Raw genomic sequence first — 23,113 nt, forward strand, 5'->3', positions numbered from 1 at the left:
GTGGTAAGCACCTGGTACGTAGTCCTTGATAGTCATGAGATCCAGCTATCCAAGCCCCTCACCACTGATTGGAAGATTTCTGCCTATGCACAATGTATACAGGAAGCTGTCAATGAATGGTGCAGGGAGAGTTTGATCGAGCTCATCATTGAGAATACTGTACCAGCAGATATGCAGCACATACAGTACAACAGTGATTTTCTGAAAACTACACAAAGGAGCCTAATAAGTGACACGTCACTGGGAGCAGGGATTCTATGCCTATTTTATGCAGACATCAGATTGGAAAGCATACATTTGATGATAGATTTTCTTTAGCAATTTAAGCAAACATTCCAGGCAAAACTGTTTTAGGCCTAATGAAGTTTTTCTTACATGCAGACTTAAAGTATGCCCATGTATACAGACCTGGCTGTAGCCATATGGAATTTCTTTTGACTTGTGGCAAGTAAATGGGACCCTGGAGTAACCTTCAGTGCCAGTGTTCACAAAGCACAAGTCAAATATATTGAAGAAAAAATGCAAGTGGGACGATACCCAGAGAGGCCTTTTTAACAGGGGATTTGCATCTGAAGCATTTATGGTATGTCTCTTCATTGTGGTAAATGGGAGTTGGAAAATGCTAAGGCGTGTCTGTTTCCAAAAGTCTAACTGACCCATCAGACTTTTAACACATACAGTTATATGATTTCTGAGGATACCAATTAAAATTTTATTGCAGTTCTTAGAAACCATAATAATTTTAATTGCACAAGCCAACAACGTGTCCCATGAACCATGTACACCCCTTACTCCTCTTTATGCCCTAGAAAGGTGACTAAGATTACAGATTGCTATGGGCACTGCAATAATTTTCCCAATCAGCGCTGGCGTCACTGTCCCCGCCTTCTGTCGAATTGAGCAGGAAGAGGAAGTCCAAGATCAGCTGCAGCGCCGATTTCCTCTTTATGTTCGATTTGTCCGAAGGCGGAAACAGTGACGCCAGCGTTGAATTTTCAGAGAGCTAGGCAGCTGCTTAGAAGGACCCATGGCTGCTGCTTTTTTGCAGGTTAGAGGAGGCTGGGTTTTTATAAAGCTGGCACGTATGCATCACATGGCCTTTCCTATTGATGATAGAGAACAAGCCATAACCCTAACAAGCTAATCAAGGTCTAAAACTTTGGTCAAAGTTATCTGAGTACACAAATGTCCAAGAGTGCCCAAACTTTTGCATCGGCCCATTTCTCTTTTTGTAATTTTTAAAATGAAAAAAATATGACAATAAATATTTTTTTTGCCTAAAATGCAAAGGAAATGTGTCATCTTTAACTTTAGGCCTTTTAGAGATCATTTCATCCTCAACTTCCTTAACTGTTCATTAAAACAGTAATTTTGACCAGAAGTGCCCAAACTTTTACATGTCACTGTACGTATGTTAATATGGATTTATATCAACCAGGATTTATGTGGGGATTTTCCAGGATTATGATTCTGATGACCAATCCTTAAGACATCAACTTCAGGTCAGTAGGGGTCTGACTCCCGATACCTCCATCAAGGTCTCGCCGTGGCTGGAGGCAATTAATGCATGAAGCTGTTGAGTTCTGCTCTCTACACTATGTAGAGGCCATTCTCAGGTACTGCAGCTCAGCTCCTATAGAAGTTAATGGGAAGTTACAGGGAATCTGTTACAAACTTTTTTCCTTGTACAAACCATTATTTTGATTGTGTAGCCCTTTAAAAGATAAGCCAGTTCATTCCTTTATGACCCCGAAATTGCCTCTCCAGCAGTTAGAAATCACATCCTGAAGTTGTATCTGGAAGTGTGTTGTGGCGTCATGATGCACTTCTAGCTTGTCAGCCTTGTGCTGGATTTCCTACCTAACAGCACTCTTCCCTGGGTGACTGACAGGTCAGTGGCCATAATCAGAACAAAACAAGCTCGCAATCATCCAGGGGAGGTAACAAATACAGTATGATTGTGATAAACTAGAAGTCCATCATCACACACCAAGGCACTTGAAGACTGGAGCAGTGCTTTGGGGCCATAAGGGGATCAGCTGGCTTATCTTTTAAAGGGCTATATAATCATATTAATGGTTGGTTAGAGGGGGTTAGAAGTTTCTGACAGGTCCCCTTTAAAATAGACTACTAATGTCTCAGTCCTGGACAATCAACTGATTTTTTTTTTAGCTTTCATGCTGAAGCCCAATAAGACATAGACAGTGCTAAGTACATCACTCCTCTTGAAGATATTTCTGCTTTGTTGATTTTGTATGTATGTATGTGATCAGAAAGAACCTACTTGAAGAGAGAAGGTTCAGGATGGAAGGGATTGGGGGGGGGGGAGGTCTGACAAAAACATGGAGTGGGAGAATTCTTACTTCTTTGTGCCATACACCCAAGCTACAGCAATGTTTTCCAGGATGACCACAATGGTGAGTGGTAGTGTGGCAGAGTAATCATCAAACATGGTGACGAAATAATTTCCGGAACGCTGAACAAAGATCAAGCCCAGCAGGAAGGCAAGGATGCAACAGCTGACTACAAGGATTAGCAGAAAGAAAAATTATACAGTGAAATGATGCGCATGGGACATGAATGTAACAGTATCGACATGCAAGTCATACATGCAACCCACAGCGGATCGGGACAGTTCAGCTGTCGGCAGAACTTCCACATTCAGGATCCACATGGTTTTGCTGTAAAAGTTAAATCAATTGAGTCTGACATTCGTAAACATGCTAAGCCAAAGGTCTGCGCTCCACAGACTGATGCATAGAAGTAATCCTCCAGATGGTGGAGAAGATGCCATGGCCACCAGCCGATCATCAGTGCATCAGGAGTCATAAATGGTAATGATTCTGTCCCTCCTCGTAGACATATTTACATTGTATGGTCTGGTTGGTGAACATGCTTATATGGCGGCCACACAGGCATTGTCTAAAGAGGGAAACTTTACACATATCTGTATGACATAAGGTACAGTAGGTGTTCATCACCTCCCATTTGTACTGGTTCATCTCTACTGGTTGTCTAGTGTTGTCATTGTTAATACGGGTCTGCAAAGCTGTAATTCTACCACACAGGCAAGGAATAAAAAATCTAGAAAAGAATACATCAACACAATATTTGATATTGTCAAAGTATATTTAAGTGCCTAAGGACAAAACATTACCATTTACAATGGGAGCAGATATGCAGAAATTCCAGAGCTACGAAAATCCTATAAATGCAGGTGGAAATAGTTGATAAGTCTAAAGGACTGGAAATAGGTATCGTCAATACAATATCGACTACTGCAATTAAAACCATATAATAACCCAAACAGAACCTCTTTCTGATTTTCATGAGAATCTATTAAAATTTGCTAACTTCATCTGCATGGAGCCCATGTCCTCGGGTGTACATATAAAGGCATTATTTGATAGGAAACATAGTTGTAAAAAAACATTTTAGGATATTCTTAGTGTTTGTGCACATAGTTTTTGGAGTGGAACCTGAGCAGAAGCTCCAAGTTTTTGATGAAGGTCTAGAGACCTTCCACTCAGTTTCAGCTCCATAACTCTATAAAACCTCAGTGTAAGCACTTATAGGGAATTATAGGGAATTAACTCCTAGACATGTGACAAGAATCATATTTAAACATATCTATCTGGGTGTTCTGTGTAGGGCATGGCCAATGAAAATAGGTTTCCAACTTCCAGGCTCCGAGACGACTCCAGCATCCACCCAGGAGCCCGATGGATCAATCTCTCAAAAACAGAGGGCAAGGGAGCAGTTGGTGAGGAGGGCATGGGATACTTTCCTGTTGGGAAATGCCCATCCGATACTTGGCATTTAGGCATGTGGCAGATTAAAAATCATTTACCAAAAAGGTTATTTCCGAAATTAAGGTAATTTATTAACACTGTCCACTAGCATAATAATTATGCTGACAATTTGAGATAAATATTCAACGTTGCATCTATGATTGGCTATAACAGATCATGGTTGGAGGTTTAATGATTTAATTTCACCAAAAATTGGCAAAAATATCTGCAGCTTGATTAAACCAGACCATCCAAGAATGTTCTACTGAGAATGACGGATAGTGTGACATCCTCCTGTCGTTAAAGGAATCTGTCAGTAAGAAATCACCCTCCCCAAACTACACAGTATGTCCATGTAGCTCCTTCAAAGACAAATCCAGCAATACTGTTAGGTGACCAGTCCGATCTTCTTGCTCTTGCTGGGAAATCAGCATTTGAATTGATAATCAAATGAACATTCATTTGTAGATCTGAAGCCTCTGTCACTCCGGCTCTATTCCCCTCCTCCTGCTGGACTGACTGCCTGTATGCTGTGTTACTTCACACAAAGAAGTCGTCAGTCAAGCAGGAGGAGGCGGGGACTAGAGATGGAGTGACACAGGCTTCAGATCTACATAGTCTTTCAGCCTCATTTGCATATCAATTCAAACGCTGATATATCAGTAATGGAGGAGCGGACTGGCAACGTAAAAGTATTGCTGTGCTTGTCTTTGAAAGATCTACATGCACATATAAATAGATTGAGGGGTGAAATCCTGCTGGCTGAATCCATTCAAGGCTAATCTCTCAGCATGTTTTTGCTGTTTAATCTGAGAGTAGCATAATATAGAGCAAGAGAGCCTGATTCCAAGGATATGTCAATGACTATGCTATGTGTTATAGTTTCAATACAATCAGTGTTTTATCAGCAGGATATTATCACTGTCTGACTAGGTATCATATAATTATGTATGTAATACAATACTATATCTACAACAGAGAAAACAGGGATTAAATTAATGGTTATATATTTTACACGATTATTATAGGAGGACTTTCCATGCACAGAGACAGCAAAAATAAGTCGACTTCACGTCACTTACCGGTCAGAACTTCTTTTCGGACTTTAAAGGTGTCAATAATAGGAGTGGTAATACCAGACATAGTGCCAATCATGCTTCCTAGACCAAGATTGATCAGCATAAAGAAAAACATGACGGACCAAAATGGAGAAGCTGGAAAGTGGGTCATGGCTTCAGTGAACGCAATGAATGCCAATCCGGTTCCTTGTACTGCCTGCAAAAACGTGACAATCAAAATTCATGTTATTCAAAGTGCGCATTCTCTAGTGACAAAACACATTAGTCTATGAAAGATCGTAGACCTATTTATAATTGTCACCTTTTCCTAAAATAATACCCACCAAAGATAAAAATGTATGGTTTTGTGGTGTGTCTTAAAGGAAATTTGTCACCAGGCTTTTGCTACCCCACCTGAGAGCAGAATAATGTAGGGGGAGAGACCCTGACTACAAAGATGTATCACTTACTGGGATAAAGTGCTGCATTATCTGCTGCAGACCTACCAGTTCTCTGATTGCTGAGCTCTATATAACCCTACCCACACCATTGAGTGGCAGTTTTCTATGAACACTCTGCATAGGTAGAAAACTGTCAATCAGTAGTGGGGTGGGGTTATACAGAGCTCATGACTACTGAGGACTACATGGCAGCAGGCTTACTAGGCCTCTAGTGATAATCTCCTGCTAATAAAACAGTGATTTTATCAGAACTACAGTAGCCCACTAAGTGACACATCGCTAGAATCAGTGTCTCTGTCTCTACACTCTCGGATTAGGTGGCAAAAACCTGGTGACAGATTCCCTTTAACATGAAGTGAAATTGCCACCGCATGCTCGGTCGAAAATGGCAGACTCGACGCACAAAAAAACGTTACATGTAACGTCTTTTTGTGCCGAGGGTCCGCCAAAACACGATGCATCCGTCGCACGACGGATGCGACGTGTGGCCATACGTCGCAATGCGTCGCTAATGCAAGTCTATGGAAAAAAAACGCATCCTGCGGGCACATTTGCAGGATGCGTTTTTTCTCCAAAACGACGCATTGCGACGTACAGCAAACAACGCTAGTGTGAAAGTAGCCTCAGAGTATGGTTCTGCTGTCGAATAATTAACACGAGACAGGGATGCCTCCCAAAAGAGCTAATTAATTACTTAGTTGCATATGTACATATATATGTATATACCAGTGTATATCAAATATATAAAATATTGGGAGGTAAATCCAAATAACTGGAAGGACAGTCGGTAATGCAATCACACCAAGAGAACAAAAAAACGACAAAAAGTCCTAACTATGTTACGACCAATAATATCATTTTTATTAATTAATAGCTTAAAACATTGAGATCAGAAAGATCCATTCATGTAATAAAATAATATATTAAAAACACTCACTGTATATTAATATAAAGACGCAAACAAATCCAGTATACCATTATTTATAGACTACACTGACATCAATAGTTGGCTTATAAATGTGTAAATTTATATATTTATAGTGCAAACAATTAATGTGCATATAACTAAAAGAATAAATAGGAAACGTTATAAAGTGCATATATAGAATTTCATCAATATAACGTAAGCTCTATTCAAAGTGCAAGAGTGCAATTTGCCAAACCGCCAGTAGGAGTCAGTGTCTCCACATACATAGTAGTGAGACCAGGACAGTAGTATAACTGTAAGCTACATACTTTAAATTCTAACCTCAAAAACCAAGGAATGAAGTGCAATAAGATACTTACAGAGCAATATAATGTATACCTGGTCTCCTGGAATGGCGTCCAACACCCAAGGGTTTGGCAAATTGCACTCTTGCACTTTGAATAGAGCTCATATTTGCACTTTTCACACACGTTTATCATGCATTTGTTGATGAAATTCTACATATGCACTTTATAACGTTTGCTATTTATTCTTTTAGTTATATGCACGTTAATTGTTTGCACTATAAATATATACATTTTTTCACATTTATTAGCCAACTATTGATGTCAGTGTATTCTATGAATAATGGTATACTGGATTTGTTTGGGTCTTTATATTAATACTAGATGGTAGCCCGATTCTAACGCATCGGGTATTCTAGAATATGTGCAGCGCCCCAGAGACCTGGTCATTGCAGTGGTGTCGCTCTGCCACTAAGGGGAGTGATGGTACGTCTGATGGCACTAAAGGAGTTCATATGACCAGGTATCACAAGCACACATTACACTTCACACTCCGGCCACTAGGGGGAGCAAAAGGTTTTATTTATTAGGCCACTCCTCACACTGGTAAAACTAGGGGTTGGATAGGAAGTTAGGCAGAAGCTGGCTGGGTTTTGCCCAGGCAACATCCCGTGGCAGGGGGTGTTGCGGGGAAGATTCAGAGGGGTCCCTGTCAGGCGTGGGAACCTGGCAGTGACTTAGCGACAAGGACAGATCGTTACAGAGCCGCGCCTGCAATACCTTGCGGCGGCATCTAAAGAAAGGACACGAAGCGAAGGATATTGTGGATAGTGAGAAACGAGATCAAGCACAGAGGAGAGCCAGTAGGAGTCGTGCCCCGAGAACGGCAACATCCTACTGAGGCAAGTAGCCGGTGACCGGAACACCGAGGAAGTAACTGACTCTATGCCTTACTTCAAATACTGCAGGACATTTAATTATAGGTTGGCTGTCTACCTTACATCACCTAAGCAGACATAGGGGGCACGTGTGGAGAGGGGCGTCTCTAGGGTCCCAGAATAGCTCCGAGCCTTCCCGTCAAACGGGTGCGTCCTAGCCATAACAAACTTGGGGGACGGAGAATAGAAAGAACGAGAAAGAACGAGAACAGAAGTTGTGAGGACTATCCCGAATGCTCAGCAGGGAAGCACTACAATACACAGGCGCTAGTGGTAGGCAACGATTTCCACCTGCAAAGGGAACTCTGGATGTGCCTTCGGACCGGCCGGTCTCAGACAGCCCTGTTGACAGTGCTCTGGATTGAGGATCCTGAAGCCTTCAGTAAAAGGTAAAGAGACTGCAACCCTGTGTCCTCGTTATTGACTGCGCCTCACACCATCGTCACCTACACCACTGGGAAGCCCTGGGGACATACTTCACCTGTGGGAAGGTATACCATCTAGCTGCCATCACATCACCCCAGTGGACCCCAAGCAGCGTCGGTCACCCTGACCGAATACCACAGGTGGCGTCACGAAACCTTAGCTGACTTTCATTATCTCTTTTATTGGACGCCCCTTAGCAGGGTCCAGCCACCGTGACAACCCTAGAACTGAGCCAGAGAGGACCGGTACCGAGTAACCCGCGGCCCTGCGTCTGGGGGCGCTCCAACTTGACGTCACGAACAGGATTGTACTTAAGCCTGAAGAATTGGGTCATGTGTGCCTTGGAACTGTGATTGAATTGTGTTTGAACTGTGATTTATTGCGAAGACTGTGCACTGCTGATTGCCGCAAAGATTCCCGCCAAAACCGCCACCATTGCCGCGCCACGAGGAGCGCAGTAGAAGGAGGGCGTGCCATGGGAGGAGATCGCGAAAGCGGCGCCAAAAGCAGCATCCGCCCCCTCCGATTACGGCTGCAGGATGACGAGCTCAGGAATGCAGGAGCTCACACCCCAGAAGATGGAGGAGCCTCGTGTGTGTGCCGCCGCAGATCAAGAAGTAGAGATGGCGAACAGCGAGTGCCTGAACCGCGACGAAGTAGCCCAGGACCCCCTCAGTCCACCGGAGGCGAGTCAGAGCCTGCTGCTACTGGAGGTGCCTGACCTCCCGACTCTGGACGTGGGGTCGGCGACGGTGAAGAAATGGAAGTCGGAGCTGTGCAAGAAGATCGCACAGGGAGAACCGTGGTCAGAGCCGCCGCAGACTCCAGTGTCCTCGTCAGCGGAGCCGATCGACATCGGTGGAACCACATCAGACGCAGGTACCAAAAGCGACCCTGCCCCACCGACCGATCCAGCTCCAGCGACCGTTTCCCGTCCCATCTATGACTTGTCTCCCGCTGCTGAGATTGTGGTGGTGGCTCTTTACGCCATGAAGGGGATACTGCCCCCGCTCCCGACATCTATGGGCGAACCGTTAGACGTGAGTCACGAGGGGGTGATCTTTGAATGGGATGCTCCAAGGTTCCAACCAGACGGTTCCAGACAGGAGGGCTCTTATGTCGTCGGGCTCACCTGGGAGCAGTATCGACGAAGCTTAATTTCGCAGTGGAAAGACTGAGAACGAACAGAACAGACTGCCCGACCAGAGGTACGGACGCCCCTCATCAACTGCTGCCCTGAGAGTTTGGTGAAACAGGGGATAGTGCTGGCCTTCCACCTGAGAAGGGGTTGTGGCTTTATACTGGAGCCAGGGCTGCCAACTGAAGTCTTTGTGACTAGCTGTAATGTAGAACCCCAGTCCCACAGTGTACCTCCTACCCGAAACTTGTACAGAGGGGACCACTGTTGTGAATTCCGCTTTTGGGCTCCCTCCGGTGGTTGTAGAGGGTAATGCAGTTGTGCCTGGACTGCAGGAGTGGACAGGTGTATCTACTAATTACAAAACTGACTGGGGTATATAGCTTTGCGGGATCCTTTAGTCAGTGCCAGTTGTCCATTGTTCTTGAAGGATTCACTTCCCTGCTGGTCTCTCCAGTTTGCTGTGTTTTTCTACAAAGATAAGTCCTGGCTTTGTTTTTGCTGTCCACCTGCTGTGGACCTTATAGTGCTGTGCATTTTCATGTTTTTGTCTTGTCCAGCTTAGTCTGTGAAGGATTTTTTGCAGCCTAGCTATTTCTCTGGAGATGCAGATATACCCTCCATGTCTTTAGTCAAATGTGGTGATTCGTATTTTCTGCGGTGGATATTTTCTAGTGTTTTTATACTGACCGCATAGTACTCTGTTCTATTCTTTCTTTTTAGCTAGTATGGCCTCCTATGCTAAAATCTGATTTCATATCTGCGTATGTTATTTCCCTCTCCTCTCACAGTCAATATTTGTGGGGGGCTATCTATCCTTTGGGGATTTTCTCTGAGGCAAGATAGGTTTCCTGTTTCTGTCTTTAGGGGTAGTTAGATCTTAGGCTGTGCCGAGGGGTCTAGGGAGTGTTAGGTACCCCCCACGGCTACTTCTAGTTGCGTTGCTAGGTTCAGGGTTTGCGGTCAGTACAGGGACCACCTTCTCCAGAGTCCATCTCATGCTGCTCCTAGGCCACCAGATCATAACAGACCACGTGACCTACACTCGCCACTGGAGTGAGCGAGGATGGTATGCCAAGAGAGTCAAACGATGCACACTTGTGGTCGCGCCATCTACAATCACGACCGAAACTTCTTTGGTGACATATCCAAATTTTTGAGTTGCAAAAATAACTGTAAACTGTTTTTTGCATTATGACCCCGGTCTTCTGGTGATCCTATTCAGCAGGTTAAAATCATCATATCTCTGCTGCGTGGTGACCCACAGGATTGGGCATTTTCCCTGGAATCTGGCAATCCTGCTCTGCTTAATGTTGATTCGTTCTTTCAGGCATTGGGGTTGTTGTATGATGAGCCTAATTCTGTGGATCAGGCTGAGAAAATCTTATTGGCCCTGTGTCAGGGTCAAGAAGCGGCAGAATTGTATTGCCAGAAATTTAGAAAATGGTCTGTACTGACTAAATGGAATGAGGATGCCTTGGCGGCAATTTTCAGAAAGGGTCTTTCTGAATCCGTTAAAGATGTTATGGTGGGGTTCCCCACGCCTGCTGGTCTGAGTGATTCTATGTCTCTGGCCATTCAGATTGATCGGCGCTTGCGCGAGCGCAGAGTTGTGCACACTGTGGCGTTGTCCTCTGAGCGGAGCCCTGAGCCTATGCAGTGTGATAGGATTTTGTCTAGAGCTGAACGTCAAACATTCAGGTGTCAGAATAGCTTGTGTTTTTACTGCGGCGATTCTGCTCATGTTATTTCTGATTGCCCTAAGCGTACTAAGAGAATTGCTAGTTCTGTTGCCATCAGTACTATACAACCTAAATTTCTGTTATCTGTGACCTTGATCTGCTCATTATCATCATTTTCTGTCATGGCATTTGTGGATTCAGGCGCCGCTCTGAACTTAATGGACTTAGAATTTGCCAGACGTTGTGGTTCCCCTTGCAGCCTTTGCATAACCCTATTCCTTTGAGGGGCATTGATGCTACACCATTGGCTAAAAATAAACCTCAGTTTTGGACACAGCTGACCATGCGCATGGCGCCAGCCCATCAGGAAGATTGTCGTTTTCTGGTGCTGTATAATTTGCATGATGATATTGTGCTGGGTTTTCCATGGTTGCAGCTAAATAATCCGGTGTTAGATTGGAAATCCATGTCTGTGACTAGTTGGGGTTGTCAGGGGGTTCATGATCAGGTTCCTTTGATGTCAATTTCCTCTTCCCCCTCTTCTGAAGTTCCTGAGTTCTTGTCTGACTTCCAGGATGTATTCGATGAGCCCAAATCCAGTTCCCTTCCACCGCATAGGGACTGTGATTGTGCTATTGACTTGATTCCAGGTTGTAAGTTCCCTAAGGGCCGACTTTTCAACCTGTCTGTGCCTGAACATACCGCCATGCGGAGCTATATTAAGGAGTCTTTGGAGAAAGGGCATATTCGGCCATCTTCTTCACCGTTGGGAGCGGGGTTCTTTTTTGTTGCCAAGAAGGATGGCTCCTTGAGACCCTGTATTGATTATCGCCTCTTGAATAAGATCACGATTAAATTTCAATACCCCTTGCCTTTGCTTACTGATTTGTTTGCTAGGATTAGGGGGTCTAGCTGGTTTACTAAGATTGAGCTTCGAGGGGCAAATAATCTTATTCGTATCAAGCAGGGTGACGAATGGAAAACTGCATTTAATACGCCCGAAGGCCATTTTGAATACCTTGTGATGCCATTCGGACTCTCTAATGCCCCATCTGTGTTCCAATCCTTCATGCATGATATCTTTCGGAGTTATTTTGATAAATTCATGGTTGTATATTTGGATGATATTTTGATTTTTTCCAATGATTGGGAGTCTCATGTGAAACAGGTCCGGATGGTATTTCAGATCCTCCGTAATAATGCTTTATTTGTGAAGTGGTCAAAGTGCCTCTTTGGAGTGCAGAAGGTTTCATTTTTTCTCCCTCATCTATAGAAATGGATCCGGTTAAGGTTCAGGCCATTCATGATTGGATTCAGCCCACATCTGTGAAGAGCCTTCAGAAATTCTTGGGCTTTGCTAATTTTTATCGCCGTTTCATTGCTAACTTCTCCAGCGTGATTAAGCCCCTTACCGATTTGACCAAGAAAGGTGCTGATGTGACGAATTGGTCCTCCGCGGCTGTTTCTGCCTTTCAGGAGCTTAAACGCCGATTTACTTCTGCCCCTGTGTTGCGTCAGCCAGATGTTTCTCTTCTATTTCAGGTTGAGGTTGACGCGTCTGAGATTGGGGCAGGGGCCGTTTTGTCTCAGAGGAATTCTGATGGTTCCTTGATGAAACCGTGTGCCTTCTTTTCTCGGAAGTTTTCGCCTGCGGAACGCAATTATGATGTCAGCAATCGGGAGTTGTTGGCTATGAAGTGGGCATTTGAGGAGTGGCGACATTGGCTTGAGGGGGCCAAGCACCGTATTGTGGTCCTGACCGATCATAAGAATCTGATTTACCTCGAGTCTGCCAAACGGCTGAATCCTAGACAGGCTCAATGGTCCCTGTTTTTCTCCCGTTTTGATTTTGTGGTCTCGTACATTCCTGGTACTAAGAATGTTAAGGCGGATGCCCTCTCTAGGAGTTTTTTTCCTGATTCCCCTGGGGTTCTTGAGCCGGTCGGCATTTTGAAGGAAGGGGTGATTCTTTCTGCCATCTCCCCTGATTTGCAATGGGTTCTTCAGGAATTTCAGGCTGATAAGCCTGACCGCTGTCCTGTGGGGAAACTGTTTGTTCCTGATAGATGGACTAGTAAAGTGATTTCTGAGGTTCACTGTTCTGTGTTGGCTGGCCATCCTGGGATTTTTTGTACCAGAGGTTTGGTTAGTAGGTCCTTTTGGTGGCCTTCTTTGTCACGGGATGTGCGTTCTTTTGTGCAGTCCTGTGGGATTTGTGCGCGGGCTAAGCCTTGCTGTTCCCGCGCTAGTGGGTTGCTTTTGCCATTGCCGGTCCCTGAGAGACCTTGGACGCATATTTCTATGGATTTTATTTCCGATCTTCCTGTTTCCCAAAGAATATCGGTTATCTGGGTTGTCTGTGACCGATTTTCTAAGATGGTTCATTTGGTGCCTTTGCCTAAATTGCCTTCTTCTTCTGATTTGGTTCCGTTGTTTTTTCAGCATGTGGTACGTTTGCATTGTATTCCGGAGAATATTGTGTCCGACAGAGGTTCCCAGTTTGTTTCTAGGTTTTGGCGGGCCTTTTGTGCCAAGCTGGGCATTGATTTGTCTTTTTCCTCTGCATTTCATCCTCAGACAAATGGCCAGATTGAGCGAACTAATCAGACCTTGGAGACCTATTTGAGATGCTTTGTGTCTGCTGATCAGGATGATTGGGTGGCTTTTTTGCCATTGGCCGAGTTTGCCCTTCATAATCGGGCTAGTTCGGCTACTTTGGTTTCGCCTTTTTTTTGTAATTTTGGTTTTCATCCTCGTTTTTCTTCTGGGCAGGTTGAGCCTTCTGACCTTCCTGGTGTGGATTCTGTGGTCGACAGGTTGCAGCAGATTTGGGCTTATGTGGTGGACAATTTGGTGCTGTCTCAGGAGGAGGCTCAGCGTTTTGCTAACCGTCGTCGGTGTATTGGTTCCCGGCTTCGGGTTGGTGATCTGGTTTGGTTATCTTCCCGTCATGTTCCTATGAAGGATTCTTCCCCTAAGTTTAAGCCTCGATTTATTGGTCCTTATAGGATTTCTGAGATTATTAATCCGGTGTCCTTTCGCCTGGCGCTTCCGGCCTCTTTTGCTATTCATAATGTCTTCCATAGATCTTTGTTGCGGAAATATGTGGAGCCCGTTGTTCCCTCTGTTGATCCTCCGGCCCCTGATGGGGAGTTGGAATATGCTGTTGAGAAGATTTTGGATTCCCGTTTTTCGAGGCGGAAGCTTCAGTACCTTGTCAAGTGGAAGGGTTATGGCCAGGAAGATAATTCTTGGGTTTCTGCCTCTGATGTCAATGCCATTGATTTGGTTCGTGCCTTTTATCGGGCTCATCCTTATCGGCCTGGGGGCTCTGGTGAGGGTTCGGTGACCCCTCCTCAAGGGGGGGGGGTACTGTTGTGAATTCCGCTTTTGGGCTCCCTCCGGTGGTTGTAGAAGGTAATGCAGTTGTGCCTGGACTGCAGGAGTGGATAGGTGTATCTACTAATTACAAAACTGACTGGGGTATATAGCTTTGCAGGATCCTTTAGTCAGTGCCAGTTGTCCATTGTTCTTGAAGGATTCACTTCCCTGCTGGTCTCTCCAGTTTGCTGTGTTTTTCTACAAAGATAAGTCCTGGCTTTGTTTTTGCTGTCCACCTGCTGTGGACCATATAGTGCTGTGCATTTTCATGTTTTTTTCTTGTCCAGCTTAGTCTGTGAAGGATTTTTTGCAGCCTAGCTATTTCTCTGGAGATGCAGATATACCCTCCATGTCTTTAGTCAAATGTGGTGATTCGTATTTTCTGCGGTGGATATTTTCTAGTGTTTTTATACTGACCGCATAGTACTCTGTTCTATTCTTTCTTTTTAGCTAATATGGCCTCCTATGCTAAAATCTGATTTCATATCTGCGTATGTTATTTCCCTCTCCTCTCACAGTCAATATTTGTGGGGGGCTATCTATCCTTTGGGGATTTTCTCTGAGGCAAGATAGGTTTCCTGTTTCTGTCTTTAGGGGTAGTTAGATCTTAGGCTGTGCCGAGGGGTCTAGGGAGTGTTAGGTACCCCCAACGGCTACTTCTAGTTGCGCTGCTAGGTTCAGGGTTTGCGGTCAGTACAGGGACCACCTTCTCCAGAGTCCGTCTCATGCTGCTCCTAGGCCACCAGATCATAACAGACCACGTGACCTACACTCGCCACTGGAGTGAGCGAGGATGGTATGCCAAGAGAGTCAAACGATGCACGCCTGTGGTCGCGCCATCTACAATCACGACCGAAACTGGTGACGGTACTCCGCCGACCCCCGACCCCGCAGGACTCAGCACTACGATCCCGGCGTGTGGTGTCCTGCTTGCGGAATCTGCCACCGGCACCACCGTTCGTACCCAGACCACTACTGACTTGATGATGCCTGAGAGACAATCCAAAGACGTTAAGACAGTGCTGGACGATGGCACAGAGCCAGACCTTCCCCAGTCGGGAAGTGGTCACTACCAGCTGATGTCCTGTCACCTGCTATAGGAATAAACCTCGGAAACCTGAAACTGTAAATAGTTAATTGTTTGTCTTCCTGCTGTTTTGCTGCTGGTACCCGTCTAGGGTTAATTCTTAAAGGGGTCCCTTTGTTTACTCGGGATCCCTCTCGTTTTATTTTTGCCCAAGTTATCGTTGTTTTCAAGGACTGCCGAATCATGGACGGTGAATGGTTCACAAACTGTTTTGTAAATAGTTTGCACCTTCTTAAAGGTGCCCTCTACTGGTTTTACACAGAAAGAAGACTTTGTGAAGAGACTGTTTTTGAATACAGCACAGAAGTTCTTGCATTCCAACGGACTTGCAGATAGAGAGAATCTGCACTACTTCAAAGAGACTTGGTTCCCTCATAAAGGGAATGTTCACATGTTGCACTTAAGTATAATGTTGCCTTAAGAAAGTTCAATTGTAATAGTGTTGAGACTTAGGAAATGTTAATAATGTTACTAGAAATTGAGGACAGGAAAAGTTGGAAGCCGAATTTCAACATAGCGAACCCGTAGGGGTTAGAGAGTCCTCCTGAGAACCATAGAAAGATGATTGATTGCGCTGATAGAAGAACAATGGCAGTAGGCCCAGACAAGGAGCTAGGCGGTCCTGCAATTGTGAAGTTAGAAAAATAAAGAAAAAGTTGAGTTTGCATTATAGTACTTTATAGGAAGCCTTTAGTGGGTTCAGTCTATTCGCCCTTAAAGGAGAAGTTAAATTATTGTTCAGAATTTGCACTTAGTAGAATACCTGGCAGGGTACCAGAAGTTATTTATAGTCAGAGTGTTATTTAAAAAATTTAACCTTGTTTTTGTTTGTAACATGCAAGTGTCCTCACCTCCCAAAAAGGGAAGCACTGTTATATTTACTTGATTCAAGCATTCCAAAATTTTGTATGTCTTTTGCTAACATGTATTGTTGTTCTTCTTCCCAGTCCAGGAGTACTGGATTTAACCGGGGGGGAGTGCAGCGCCCCAGAGACCTGGTGGTGTCGCTCTGCCACTAAGGAGAGTGATGGTACATCTAATGGCACTAAAGGAGTTCATCTGACCAGGTATCACAAGCACACATTATACTTCACACTCCGGCCACTAGGGGGAGCAAAAGGTTTTATTTATTAGGCCACTCCTCACACTGGTAAAACTAGGGGTTGGATAGGAAGTTAAGCAGAAGCTGGCTGGGTTTTGCCCAGGCAACATCCCGTGGCAGGGGGTGTTGCGGGGAAGATTCAGAGGGGTCCCTGTCAGCCGTGGGAACCTGGCAGTGACTTAGCGACAAGGACAGATCGTTACAGAGCCGCGCCTGCACTACCTTGCGGCGGCATCTAAAGAAAGGACACGAAGCGAAGGATATTGTGGACAGTGAGAAACGAGATCAAGCACAAAGGAGAGCCAGTAGGAGTCGTGCCCCGAGAACGGCAACATCCTACTGAGGCGCGTAGCCGGTGACCGGAACACCGAGGAAGTAACTGACTCTATGCCTTACTTCAAATACCGCAGGACAGTTATAGGTTGGCTGCCTACCTTACATCACCTAAGCAGACATAGGGGGCACGCGTGGAGAGGGGCGTCTCTAGGGTCCCAGAATAGCTCCGTGCCTTCCCGTCAAATGGGTGCGTCCTAGCCATAACAAACTTGGGGGACGGAGAATAGAAAGAACTAGAAAGAACGAGAACAGAAGTTGTGAGGACTATCCCGAATGCTCGGCAGGGAAGCACTACAACACACAGACGATAGTGGTAGGCAACGATTTCCACCTGCAAAGGGAACTCTGGATGTGCCTTCGGACCGGCCGGTCTCAGACAGCCCTGTTGACAGTGCTCTGGATTGAGGATCCTGAAGCCTTCAGTAAAAGGTAAAGAGACTGCAACCGTGTGTCCTCGTTATTGACTGCGCCTCACACCATCGCCACCTACACCACTGGGAAGCCCTGGGGACATACTTCACCTGTGGGAAGGTATACCATCTAGCTGCCATCACATCACCCCAGTGGACCCCAAGCAGCGTCGGTCACCCTGACCGAATACCACAGGTGGCATCATGAAACCTTAGCTGACTTTCATTATCTCTTTTATTGGACGCCCCTTAGCAGGGTCACGGACCGGGTCCAGCCACCGTGACAACCCTAGAACTGAGCCAGAGAGGACCGGTACCGAGTAACCCGCAGCCCTGCATCTGGGGCCGCTCCATATGCATGTCCACGTAGTATATTGCCCAGCCACGTAGTATATTGCCCAGTCACGTAGTATATTGCCCAGCCACGTAGTATATTGCCCAGCCACGTAGTATATTGCCCAGTCACGTAGTATATTGCCCAGTCACGTAGTATATTGCTCAGCGACATAGTATATTGCCCTTCGACGTAGCATATTGCCCAGCAACGTAGTATATTGCCCAGCGACATAGTATATTGGCCAGTCACGTAGTATATTGACCAGTCACGTAGTATATTGGCCAGTCACGTAGTATATTGCCCAGCCACATAGTATATTGCCCAGTCACGTAGTATATTGCACAGTCACGTAGTATATTGCACAGTCACATAGTATATTGCCCAGCCACGTAGTATATTGCCCAGTCACGTAGTATATTGCCCAGTCACGTAGTATATTGCCCAGTCACGTAGTATATTGCCCAGTCACGTAGTATATTGCCCAGTCACGTAGTATATTGGCCAGTCAAGTAGTATATTGGCCAGTCACGTAGTATATTGGCCAGTCACGTAGTATATTGGCCAGTCACATAGTATATTGGCCAGTCACGTAGTATATTGGCCAGTCACGTAGTATATTGCCCAGACACGAAGGTATATAACACTGCCCATGCAGTATTTAGCAGTGTGTGCACCATATCCCTGCGAGACCGCTAAGTCTTCTGGGTAAGTTCACAATGCATCTCTGGGAACGGAAGATGGCGGCTGGCGCGAGCGCATCGTCTGACGACGGAAGGTGAGTATAGCAGGTTTTTTGTTTTTTTTATTATTTTTAACATTAGATATTTTTACTATTGATGCTGCATAGGCAGCATGAATAGTAAAAACTTGGTCACACAGGGTTGATAGCAGCGGTTACGGAGTGCGTTACCCGTGGCATAACGCGGTCCGTTACCGCTGGCATTAACCCTGTGTGAGCGGTGACCGGAGGGGATTGTGGAGCGGGCGCTGACTGCGGGGAGTATGGAGCGGGGAGTATGCAGCGGGCGCCGGGGACACTGACTGCGGGGAGTATGGAGCAGGGAGTATGGAGCGGCGCCGGGGACACTGACTGCGCCGCGGGGAGTATGGAGCAGGGAGTATGGAGCGGCGCCGGGGACACTGACTGCGCCGCGGGGAGTATGGAGCGGGGGAGTATGGAGCGGCCGCAGGGGCACTGACTGTGCCACGGGGAGTATGGAGCGTGGAGTATGGAACGGCGCCGGGGACACTGACTGCGCCGCGGGGAGTATGGAGTGGGGAGTATGGAGCGGAGCTGGGGACACTGACTGCGCCGCGGGGAGTATGGAGCGGGCGCTGGGGACACTGACTGCGCCGCGGGGAGTATGGAGCGGGGAGTATGGAGCAGCGCCGGGGACACTGACTGCGGGGAATATGGAGCGACCATTTTCTTCCGGTCTGTGCCCGTCGCTGATTGGTCGTGGCTGTTTTGCCACGACCAATCAGCGACTTGGATTTCCAGGACAGACAGAGGCCGCGACCAATGAATATCCGTGACAGACAGACAGACAGACGGAAGTGACACTTAGACAATTATATAGTAGATACATTGAGTGTTTTTAACATATTATTTTATTACATGTATGGATCTTTCTGATCTCATTGTTTTAAGCTATTAATTAATAAAAATGATATTATTGGTCGTACCATAGTTTGGACTTTTTGTTCTTTTGGGGTGATTTTCTGCTGTCGAAGCCTGACCAGTTGACCATCTTCACTACTCAGGCACTGTCCCCGTAAGATGCCTTTATAAAGAAGTCATCAGTAAATTTGCATAGCCTTTATTAACCCCTTCACGACATGCGCCGTACATCTACTGCGCATGCCGTGAATCCCCCTTTGATGTGGGCTCCGGCGGTGAGCCCACATCAAAGTCGCGACATGTCAGCTGTTTTGTACAGCTGACATGTGCGCGCAATAGCGGCGGGTGAAATCGCTATTCACCCGCCGCTATTAACCTGTTAAATGTCGCTGTCAAACACAGACAGCGGCATTTAACTACCGCATCCGGCCGGGCGGCCGGATATGACGTCATCGCCGACCCCCGTCACATGATCGGGGGTCGGCGATGCATCAGGAAGGTAACCATAGAGGTCCTTGATACCTCTATGGTTACTGATGCAGGTCTGCTGTGAGCGCCCCCCTGTGGTCGGCGCTCACAGCACACCTGCATTTTTGCTACATAGCAGCGATCTGATGATCGCTGCTATGTAGCAGAGCCGATCAGGCTATGCCAGCTTCTAGCCTCCCATGGAGGCTATTGAAGCATGGCACAAGTAAAAAAAAAATGTTTTTAAAAATATGAAAAAAATTTAAAAAATATAAAAGTTTAAATCACCCCCCTTTCGCCCCATCCTAAATAAAACAATAAAAAAAAAAAAAACCTACACGTATTTGGTATACCCGTGTTCAGAATCGCCCGATCTATCAATTAAAAAAAAAGCATTAACCTGATCGCTAAACGGCGTAGCGAGAAAAAAATCCGAAACGCCAGAATTACGTTTTTTTGGTCGCCGCGACATTGCATTAAAATGCAATAATGGGCGATCAAAAGAACGTATCTGCGCAAAAATGGTATCATTAAAAACTCATCTCGGCACGCAAAAAATAAGCCCTCACCCGACCCCAGATCACGAAAAATGGAGACGCTACGGGTATCGGAAAATGGCACTTTTTTTTTTTTTTTTTAGCAAAGTTTGGAATTTTTTTTCACCACTTAGATAAAAAATAACCTAGAGATGTTTGGTGTCTATGAACTCGTAATGACCTAGAGAATCATAATGGCAGGTCAGTTTTAGCATTTAGTGAACCTAGCAAAAAAGCCAAACAAAAAACAAGTGTGGGATTGCACTTTTTTTGCAATTTCACCGCACTTGGAATTTTTTTCCCGTTTTCTAGTAAAAGACATGGTAAAACCAATGGTGTCGTTCAAAAGTACAACTTGTCCCGCAAAAAATAAGCCCTCACATGACCATATTGACGGAAAAATAAAAAAGTTATGGCTCAGGGAAGGAGGGAAGTGAAAAACGAAAACGCAAAAATGAAAAAGGGCCACGACTTGAAGGGGTTAATGGCAAATTCATCATACTAACTGGGTTTAGGACACTAAACATACTGATGTCAACACTTTGTTGTGTCATTATGCATAAAAAGATGCATACTAAGGAAGAAGTATGGAAATTATCCAACAAGTCTGGCGGCATCACGAGCATTTACAGGTGACACCACATAATTGTACAGCTTGGAATATATATGAATTTTATGGATGCAAATTTCTTTTTTACATAAAGCCTTAGGAGTTTTGACAGTGACATATATATAGTACCTTAAATCCAACAATAGTACATTCCAAAATAGTACATTGTGCAGTCATAGTATTCCTGTAAAAATGCCAGCTACCATGCCTGAACCAATCCCCCCCTATATAGTCAATAGGGTCTGTTCGGTGCCACTTGTTTCCGACATGCACAGAGTCTGGCAGTTTGGTCATTTTCAGATTTCTGTCCATATAGAATAGAAATAGGAAAATAATGTGGACACACATGTATCTTTGTATATAATGTGACCTAACATGTATCTCAGCTCAAGCCATATACACTGGGTGAAATAAGAATTGAAAACTTCACCATTTTTCTAAGCAAATATATTTCTAAAGGTGCTAGTAACATGTCAGTAACAACCTATCCAATTCACACAGGCAAAGACATAAAATCAGAGATGGCCATACATTAAGATATGTATAATAATGAGAAACGACACAGGAAAAAAGTATTGACCATGCTTACTGAAATTTAATTAATACTTTGTACAAAAGCCTTTGTTGGTGATGACAGCTTCAAAACACTTCCTGTATGGAGAAACTAGTCGCATGCATTGCTCAGGTGTGATTTTGGCCTATTCTTCCACACAAACTCTGTTCAAATCCTGAAGTTTCCGTGGGCTCCTTCTACAAACGCTTAGCTTTAGTTCCTTCCATAAATTTTCTATTGGATTCAGGTCAGGAGATTAGCTAGGCCATTCTAGTAGCCTTATTTTCTTTCTCTGAAACCAAGTGAGAGTTTAATTGGCTGTGTGTTTGGGCTAATTTTCTTACTGAAATGTGGACCCACGTTTCATCTTCATTATCCTGATAGATGCCAGAAGATTATAATCAAGAATGTATCGGTACATTTGTATATTCATCCTTCCTTCAACTACTGTATATGAAGTTTGCCAGTGCTGTATGCTGAAAAACAGCCCCACACCATGATATTCCCACCTCCAAACTTTACTCTTGGTATGGTGTTTTTGATGTGAAGTGAAGTAAGTGCCTTTTAGCCTCCAAACATGGTGGATATAATGGCATCTAAACAGTTCAGTTTTGGTCTCATCTGACCAGACTATATTCTGACAGTATTTCACAGGCTTGTCTTAATGTTATTAAACAAATATTAAATATGCTTGAACATGCTGTTTGTGCTACACTGGAGTCTTGCCTCGTGAGCGTGTACACAGGCCACTGAAGTTGGGTGCATTACTTATTATTTTCTTTGAAATAATTGTACCTGCTGATTCTAGGTCCTTCTGTAGCTCTCCGTAGGTTCTTGGCTCTTGAACAACTCTTCTGATAATTCTTTTCACTCCTCTGTCTGAAATCTTGTCGGCAGCACTTGGTCGTGGCCGGTTTATAGTGAAATAATGTTCTTTCCACTACTTGATTATGGCCCCAACAGTGCTCACTGGAATCTTCAATCATTTACAAATTCTTCTGTCAATGCTATAGTATGTTTTGCAAAAATAAGGTTGCAAAGGTCTTTAGACAACTCACTGGTATTACCCATCATGACAGGTTTCTTGCATGGCACGTTGGCAATAAGACATCTTTTTATAGGCCATCATATGAATCAGATGATATTATTTTTCACTAAGTCTCAGGATTGCTTTTGAATTACTGATAGATTTTAGCTGGTGTCATTACTTTCCATGGCTTTTAGGACCTCTCTTGCTTCATGTGTTCAATACTTTTTCCTTGTGTCATCTCTCAATATTACACATAAATCAATTAATGGACATCTATGGCTTGATTTATTTGCCTGTGTGGATTGGATGGGTTATTACTGACATCTGGTGAGAATTTCAAGTGAAGAGTACGTTTAAAATTATATTTATTTAAAAAATTAGTGACGTGTTCAATACTTATTTTACCCACTGTACATAGAATAAGCGATAATACATTGGTATTCCAGGTCTGAGCACTTCCACATCAGGAGGTGAGGACGGTGACAAATATTGGGTAGGTTTCATGCAGTTCTACTCATTAGGACAAGTGACCAGGTAGACATCTGTAGACATGATACCACCAGCCCCAGTCAGCACCTGATGGGCGTAGCAGGAATTCCCCATTATAAAAAGGCTCCGTTCACACCTTTATTTTGAATTTCATTACTCTGTTCCAAAAAATGGAACAGAAAAAATGGTGTGAAAAGTGCCTGTACAAGTGCCAGTGTCAAGTATCAGTTATTAGACACGCTGCATGGGTCACTGCACATGTGGAAAGATATGGAAGATATCCAACTGCTCTTAGCAGCTTATAGACTACCAACATCTAAATGATTACTAGATAACAAGGGATCAGAACAGTCCAGATTCAAATGTCTGATTTGTCTAATAATAACTAATATCAGTGGTTTAGTGTGTGGAGCTCCAGATTTCCCATCAATATATATCATTGATCAA

At 44.7% G+C, this 23,113-nt stretch overlaps 1 protein-coding gene across 1 annotated transcript in view; it reads right to left on the reverse strand.

Annotated features, from left to right (window-relative positions):
- SLC6A17 (solute carrier family 6 member 17) overlaps window positions 1–23,113 on the reverse strand; it is a 161,643-nt gene that overhangs the window by 20,934 nt on the left and 117,596 nt on the right. The window contains exons 9-10 of the mRNA XM_069756318.1: window positions 4,874–5,066; window positions 2,364–2,523 (exon numbers count right to left, since the gene is read on the reverse strand). Of these exons, the coding sequence (XP_069612419.1) occupies window positions 2,364–2,523; window positions 4,874–5,066 (353 nt within the window). The remainder of the gene's footprint in view (window positions 1–2,363; window positions 2,524–4,873; window positions 5,067–23,113) is intronic.

This window comes from Ranitomeya imitator, chromosome 3 (assembly GCF_032444005.1).
Source record: "Ranitomeya imitator isolate aRanImi1 chromosome 3, aRanImi1.pri, whole genome shotgun sequence".
Classification (NCBI taxonomy): Eukaryota; Metazoa; Chordata; class Amphibia; order Anura; family Dendrobatidae; genus Ranitomeya; species Ranitomeya imitator.